The sequence below is a fragment of the Tribolium madens genome, unplaced genomic scaffold (genome assembly GCF_015345945.1).
Source record: "Tribolium madens isolate multiple individuals breed KSU strain unplaced genomic scaffold, Tmad_KSU_1.1 Scaffold_71;HRSCAF=194;Tcas5.2_LG6, whole genome shotgun sequence".
Lineage (NCBI taxonomy): Eukaryota > Metazoa > Arthropoda > Insecta > Coleoptera > Tenebrionidae > Tribolium > Tribolium madens.
The window spans coordinates 6,401,539-6,408,553 of record NW_025401041.1 but is presented as its reverse complement, the minus strand read 5'-3'; the positions used below and the strand labels follow the sequence as shown (position 1 = coordinate 6,408,553).

Below are 7,015 nucleotides of genomic sequence, written 5' to 3'. Positions count from 1 at the left end.
TAGTAATAAAACAATAAATAAGAATAAAATAATAATTTTCTATCTGGGCCTTTTTGAGCAAAAGTTTATATTAAGAAGATTCAAAAATAATTTAAACGGCGAAAATATTATCATTTTCGGTCTAATTTGGTAAATTTTGGTCTGTTTTATCGAAAAAACTCAGTTTATTAGCTCAAAAAATGTATTTAACTGATTAAAAAAGCAAAAATAGAACAATTTTTATCGATTTATCGACTGGTTTGGGCAAAATTTCTGACTGATAAACTTTCTTAAACGCTTGAGAAAGTAAAAAATAACATCATTTTTGATTTAATTTCGTAATTTTTTTTCTTGACTTAATGAAGTGTTATTCAAAATTTGAATTTTTATCTTAAAAACATGCTAAAACGTTGAAAAAGCAAAATAGTACTATTTTCGACCAAATTTGACCATTGTTTTGTCGGTAAAAAACACAACAAAACAAGTGAACATAAATATTAAAAAAGATTTTACTCAAAAAAGGTGAGTTGTATCGAAAAAACGCAAGAGACCTCTTTTTTGTAAAAAAAACTATGGAATTTAGAATTTTAAAATTGAATATTCTATCACCTGTTTAAATTTGTAACAATAAAAATGGAACACGCTGTACTTTAGAAACGTGATATTTCATGACTTCTTTGGCCGAAAAAACCGTAGTTGGAGTAATTTTCAGGAAATTTTCAGTCCCGACTTGGACCACGACCTCGCTGAGGCCCCCACTGGGCTTGTCGGGGTAGTCGTTTGGTGCAAAAATTTGTACCTATAAAGCGAAATTTTTGACCTGACTTGACCTGACCCCACTTACTGTCACTCCCTGCGATTCCAAAGAAGTGTAAAAATAATCCTCAAGGTCGTTTATTACAGTAATTGACAAGCCTCTAGTGAGGCCTTCAGTGCCATTTAAAATCTCTAAGGACTCATTCATTAAACTCTCTTTGACATAATTAAATGTGCAGCAAAATCCGTCATAGGTCAATTCCATTTTGAAAATTTCATCGCAATTTTTTATCACACCTTTCCAGCGACATTTGATTAACAAATTTTGGCACCGAGTCGTAAACTAGAATTTTTTAAATAAAATTTTTATGAATGTAAATTTCTTAAAACCTGTTTCATTAATTTGGCAACGTCGAGTTGTAACCCATCAAGGATTGATTGTAATTGTTTGTAACTCTTTTCATCGGCGATGTTAAAATCAAAATCGTAAAAATTGCCAAAAAATTTTGCTAGTTTGAAAGCTTCACTGAAGTTTGTTTTTGTATGATTAGCCCTAAAATTGGCATTAAAATTGAAAAATTGATAAAAATTCACATACACATAATTTGCAAATGATTGGGCTTCTCGTCGACTAATTTTATTAATGTTACAAATAGCAACTCCCGGAAACACAATTTTTTCAATTGGATGATAACTTGTTTCTAAAGATGTTACAGTTGGATTTAGCAAAAATTGACCCCAAAGTGTGACTATAAGGCCGATTGATAATCCGGTTAAAATCAAGTAGGCGTGAAGCCAAACAATTCTGAAACTATCACTATGTGTAAATAAAAAACCGGTATTAAAACTCACCAAAATTTATTTTCCTTCACAAAATGGTACTCATCTAAATTGGCCATTATGTTACAACACAAACAAATGCCTAACATAATTAATTATTTATTTCTGTTATAAAAACTTCAATAAAATAAAACGTGACCGGAAATTTTACATTTTAGTTTATTAATGCTGCTTAGCAATCGTATTATCTAATATTATACCGGGTGAGTCACAAATGCGGCGACGAAGAATACCGACTTTATTATTAAAAATACAAAAATAAATTTTTGTGTCAACATAAAGATAACAAATCTCTATTAAGTTCCGTTATTCCAGGGCCGGACGCAACTTTTTTTTTAATGAAAAACCACAATTTTTGTTCTTATGTACCTTACCAAATGCTATAAAACCATATTTTGTTTTTAAATTTCGGTTACGGTGTTGCCGAGTTATTAAAATTTTTGAAAAATTTTGAAAATACATGCTGTGATTTAAATTCAGTTTTAGTAAAATTTTATGGGAAAGAAGGCTTTGGTCTACTTATTAAGAAGCGCTATAGTACGCTGCTCCCTTATGGGAAAAAATGACTCAAAGCACCTTATTTATAAAAAAAATAAGAAAAAATTTTACAATCTATATTTTAAAGGATCAACCTTGGCCCCAGATGTAATAAGCAATGAGACCACGTTATCAAACCCTCGTTGCATAGCTATATCAAGTGGTGTTCTTCCACAATTATCACAAATATCAATTTCAGCACCTTTTAATATCAACATTTTCGCAATCTCGCTATATCCCTTAACACACGCTTTATGAAGCGGTGTTTCGCCTTCATTGGTCCAAATTTGAACATTAGCACCCCCTGATAACAAATCACTAACTACTTCCTTATGTCCGTTATAAATCGCCCAAATCAGAGGAGACCAACGACCATGATCACAAATATCAACATTTGCCCCCGACACTATTAAAAAATTGGTCACTTTGTGATGTCCGTTATGAGCCGCCCAGTAAAGTGGCGTTCGGTTATAATTATCACAACTATCAATTTTGGCACCCTTTGAAAGCAACGTATCGACGACTTTGATATGACCGTTGTAGCAAGCTTTGTGAAGTGGTGTCGAACCATCTCTATCACAATTATCAATGATAGTAGATGATATCAAATTCACTACATGATCATGTCCGTTGTAAGCCGCGACATGTAGAGGAGAACCATCCTTTTTATCACAAATATCAATTCGTGCCCCTTTATCGATCAAAATTTTCACAGTTTTCACATACCCGTTATGAGCGGCCCAATAAAGAGGCGTCCTTCCAAACTTATCACAACTATCAATTTGTACCCCAAGTGATATCAAAGCTGTAACGACTCTCTCATGCCCGTTGTACGCCGCTTTATGAAGAGGCCGTGAGCCATCATCGTCACAAACATCAATTTGTGACTTATCATGTGATAATAAGTTTTGAATCACGTCATAATGGCCGTTAAATGCCGCCAAATAGAGAGCACTTTCATTATTTTTATCACAAATATCAATTTGTGCCCCATTATCAATCAAAATTTTCACAGTTTTCACATGTCCGTTATGAGCGGCCCAATAGAGAGGCGTTCTTCCGAAATGATCACAAACATCAATTTGTGATCCTGATTCAATCAATCTACGCATTACGTCATTGTGACCATTATAAGCCGCCTTGTGAAGTGGCGTTGAACCGTCATTATCACAAACATCAAGCTTGGTTTTAGTCAAAATCAGCATTTCAGTGATATTGTCATGTCCGTGATACGCGGCCAAATGTAGAGGCGTATCACCGTCTTTATCACAAATATCAATTTGTGCCCCTTTTTGTATCAAAATATCAACGATGTTGTGATGCCCAACTCTGCACGATTTATGAAGAGGTGAGAAGCCGTCATTATCACAAATATCAATCATAGCACCTGATTGTATCAAATTACGGACAATAGTGTCATAACCATTGGTTGAAGCAACAAGAAGTGGGGTTTCCCCGAATTTGTTCACTTGATTTATCAATTTTTTGTATTCTTTCTTGTTCAAAAGTTGAGATAAGTAGGATTCAGAAGTGACTAGATGTAGAAGCGAATTCTTACTCTTTGTCTGTACTATAGGGATTTTTTCACAGACTTCAAGAGTTTCACTACAACCGAATCTTGCCGAAAAATACAACAAATTACAAAGGGTTCTTGATGAAAGAATGTTACCACAAGACCTTTTTTTCTTTTCTATGAATATTTTTGCCAAGACACAATTGGCCCTATCGGCATACCCTCTAGTATTCATTTTGAAGACACAATCAGTTTCCTCAATATCACAAATTTCAAGAAGAAATTTGACAATTTTGACATAATCTTGCGAGTCTGTAATTTCATTTAGATCATTCTGATCATCGATAACATAAACATCGCCCACTTTTTCAACACTTAACTCCGGACATGTTTGTCCCCAAGAACACGCCAATTGCAACAAATTTCTTCCTCCAAAATCCCTGCAAGTCCTCACTTGATCTTCATTCTGCTTCAAAAATTCGTAATCCTTGTACAAGACAGCAACGTGCAATTGCGACTCTTGTGCAAGCAACAGGTCGAAAAAAAATCGCACATTTTGGAATTCTTGCAAAAAAATAAACTCCAAGTGCGAAATATGCTCAAAATTCGTGCTAAAGTAACGTGCGACTAAATACTCAGCGAAAGAAATGTGTAAAAACTGAGCACTAGAATCGTCAAAATGCGACAAAAGTCCTAAACGATCTTTCCATTTTTTGATTTTTTTAAAACAGTGATCACAGTTAATGTTTAATTTTTTGATCAAATCCTCGGAAAGTAGTGATTTGAAAGCGATTTGCTCGTAGGCTTCTAACATATCGTCAACGTTTTGATCAAACAATTCCCACAAACAATCATTAGGTGTCTCTAGTTTTGCTTTCTCACACAACTTCTTTTTCTTGTTTTCGATAAAATTTCGGTAGAGATCGATCAATGACAAATTTTGATATTTTTGAGAGTCTTGCCACAATTCTGACACCATAAATAAGTGTAAGGGAACCGCGAAAATGTCACTGTTGATCATTTTTGGCCCAATGTCCCATTTGAGCACCTGCTCAATGTAAAAAATCTGTTGGTCCCGGTCTAGTGGAAGTAAATGTCTCGCAGGGACCCCAAACGCCGTTTCAAGTTTTGGTTTCAAGTGAGGTCGACTTGTAACCCATTGTTGACACTCCCGAGGCAACTTTTTGATCAAATTTATGATTTTATCTTGATTTTGGGTCGATATTTCGTCCAGAGCGTCCCACAAGTAAACCACTCGGTTCTTCTTCAAAAACACTTCTAACACGTTCTTGTCAAAATCTTGCAAATCTCTGTACTTCTCTTTTACGATATAATCAAAAAATCCCTCAATGTGCTCACTAACACATGACATGTCTTTGGGGGTCAAAAGTAGAGTCCAGTAGTCCTCAAAAAACTCATTTTTCCAATGTTTCAACAACTCGGTTTTCCCCATCCCGGCTTCGTTTATTATCAAATTGATGTTATTTCCAAGCCTTTCTAATAATTTATCTTCTTCAATTGAAACATTCAAGCAGAATCGTTCCAAATCAGTCTCATCTTTGCTTCGTATCAAGTCCAAATTATTTTCATCCATTCGAAAATGAAGACTTTTTCGAGAATTTGTCTTACGACACAAATTATCAAAATCGTCGCTCCCACATGGTGTTTTTTTTATAAAAACAGCACCAAAATGTAAAAATTTCTTTTCTAAATTAGAGTCTCCGTTTAAAAATTGGTCCAAATCGACACAGAGACATTTAAGGTCAGTATTGACACAATCGATAAGAACTGAAGTGTTTTTATCAATTTTATCCAAATAAGTGATATCTACCACATGTCTAGTAAGTCGTCTGTTAATATAAGAGTGCGTAAGTGTTTCTTTTCTGTCGAGTGTGTATGGCCCGTCAAGCATCAAAACCAACTCGTTGAGGGTCCAAAATGGTATCAAATCGTTAAAATCCCTCAAACTTTGCGTCTCTTTCCCTTGAAAACAACACTTGAAAGAAGTTAAAACAAATTCGTATGATTTCAAACCGCTCAAATCGGTTAATTTGATCCACTCACCAGCTGTTTCAAGTACGACAAACTTTTTCATTTTACACAATTTAATCACCTTGTTCACAACTTCACCCCCGTGAAGTATTAAAGGAGTTTTCTTCATCAGCCATAAAAATATAGACTGATCTTTATCGTTTATGTCACGAAAATCATTGATGTAATCACAAATTTGGTATTTTTGACGCATTTTGTTCACTTCTTTTATGTCAAGTGTTATTTTTGCATCGCCCCAAAGAGTTGCAACTTGCGTTTGGACCCTTTGATCAAACACTGTGACTTTGCGTTCGGAAATCACGTCTCGCAGAATTTTGGCATTGGTGTTAACCTTGCAACCAAACCGAATCGGTTCGATAAACGGTTTCAGTAATAAAAGGGTTATAACCCGCTCGATAAAAAATCGGTCGAGTTTGGGTTTCTCTTCTTCTATTCCGCTCCACTCGACTATAAAATCGACAAATTTTTTGTAATTTTCACTCTCTTCCGAACCGAAAATTTCGCCGAATTGGTTTCGCAACTTATCTCTGATTTTGCACACATTTGTTTGCTTGGTGTAGAGAAAAAAGTTATCAAAAAACTTAGATTTTTCGTCGTATGTGACTTCAAATTTGTAACAGGATCCCGTCTCACTTATCAGTTTATCTAAATCACACTTTTTAATTTTCAAAATATTGTTTGCGAATAGAATTTCTTCACCCTCGTCTAGATCAAAGTCGGAATTTGTGAAAAGAATCACTTGACACGATTGATTGATTTCCTTATTATACGAGTCGTAATATTTTTTGAGACTAAAGTCGTCCTTTTTTTTTAGAGCTTTCCAGCTTTGAGTTTCATTATTTTTGTGTTTAAGTTGAATAGCATATGTTTGTGATTCAATTTCAATAACGACATCATCGAAAGCTCCAAACTGTTCGTTATTTGATGATAATTTGAAATTAGTTTTTGTCTTGTCAAGCAGTAAGTTAAAAGCGTAATTAGCTGTTATCAAATCTTCGTAAATTTTTCCCTTGTCTGTTGTGCCAGTTCGCTTTTTAAATGTCTACAAGAAAATGAGGTTTTTCCGAACTAGACAAATAAAGTGACTTACGTCTCCCATGTTGATTGAAACAAGTAAAACACTGCGGACTCACATAACTAAAGCAAATTAATAAATCTAAAACAATTAAAATTTTCCTTATTGCCATATATTTATTGTCAAGATAAGATAAATTAAATCTTTAGAGCAATCAAATAATTTCTGATAAATACAAATTATTATTCAAATTACGTGACTAATTTATTGAAAAAAATTTTAATAAAGGATTTTCAATTTTTGTTATTTCCATAATTAAAAAA

At 34.0% G+C, this 7,015-nt stretch overlaps 3 protein-coding genes across 3 annotated transcripts in view; 1 reads left to right on the top strand and 2 right to left on the bottom strand.

Moving 5' to 3' along the window:
• Positions 1 to 1,634, bottom strand: part of LOC123009164 (sodium channel protein Nach-like) — a 4,341-nt gene extending 2,707 nt beyond the window's left edge. The window contains exons 1-5 of the mRNA XM_044405288.1: positions 1,588 to 1,634; positions 1,334 to 1,552; positions 1,126 to 1,288; positions 824 to 1,078; positions 629 to 778 (exon numbers count right to left, since the gene is read on the bottom strand). Coding sequence (XP_044261223.1) covers positions 629 to 778; positions 824 to 1,078; positions 1,126 to 1,288; positions 1,334 to 1,552; positions 1,588 to 1,634 — 834 coding nt within the window. The remainder of the gene's footprint in view (positions 1 to 628; positions 779 to 823; positions 1,079 to 1,125; positions 1,289 to 1,333; positions 1,553 to 1,587) is intronic.
• LOC123008580 lies at positions 1,577 to 5,810 on the bottom strand. The gene has a single exon (XM_044404448.1). It carries the CDS (start codon positions 5,784 to 5,786, stop codon positions 2,181 to 2,183), a length of 3,606 nt encoding a protein of 1,201 aa, XP_044260383.1. The 5' UTR covers positions 5,787 to 5,810; the 3' UTR covers positions 1,577 to 2,180.
• Positions 5,494 to 7,015, top strand: part of LOC123008581 (prestin-like) — a 15,965-nt gene continuing 14,443 nt past the window's right edge. Inside the window, exon 1 of the mRNA XM_044404452.1 lies at positions 5,494 to 5,566. The gene's annotated coding sequence lies outside the window, so the exon portion shown is untranslated. The remainder of the gene's footprint in view (positions 5,567 to 7,015) is intronic.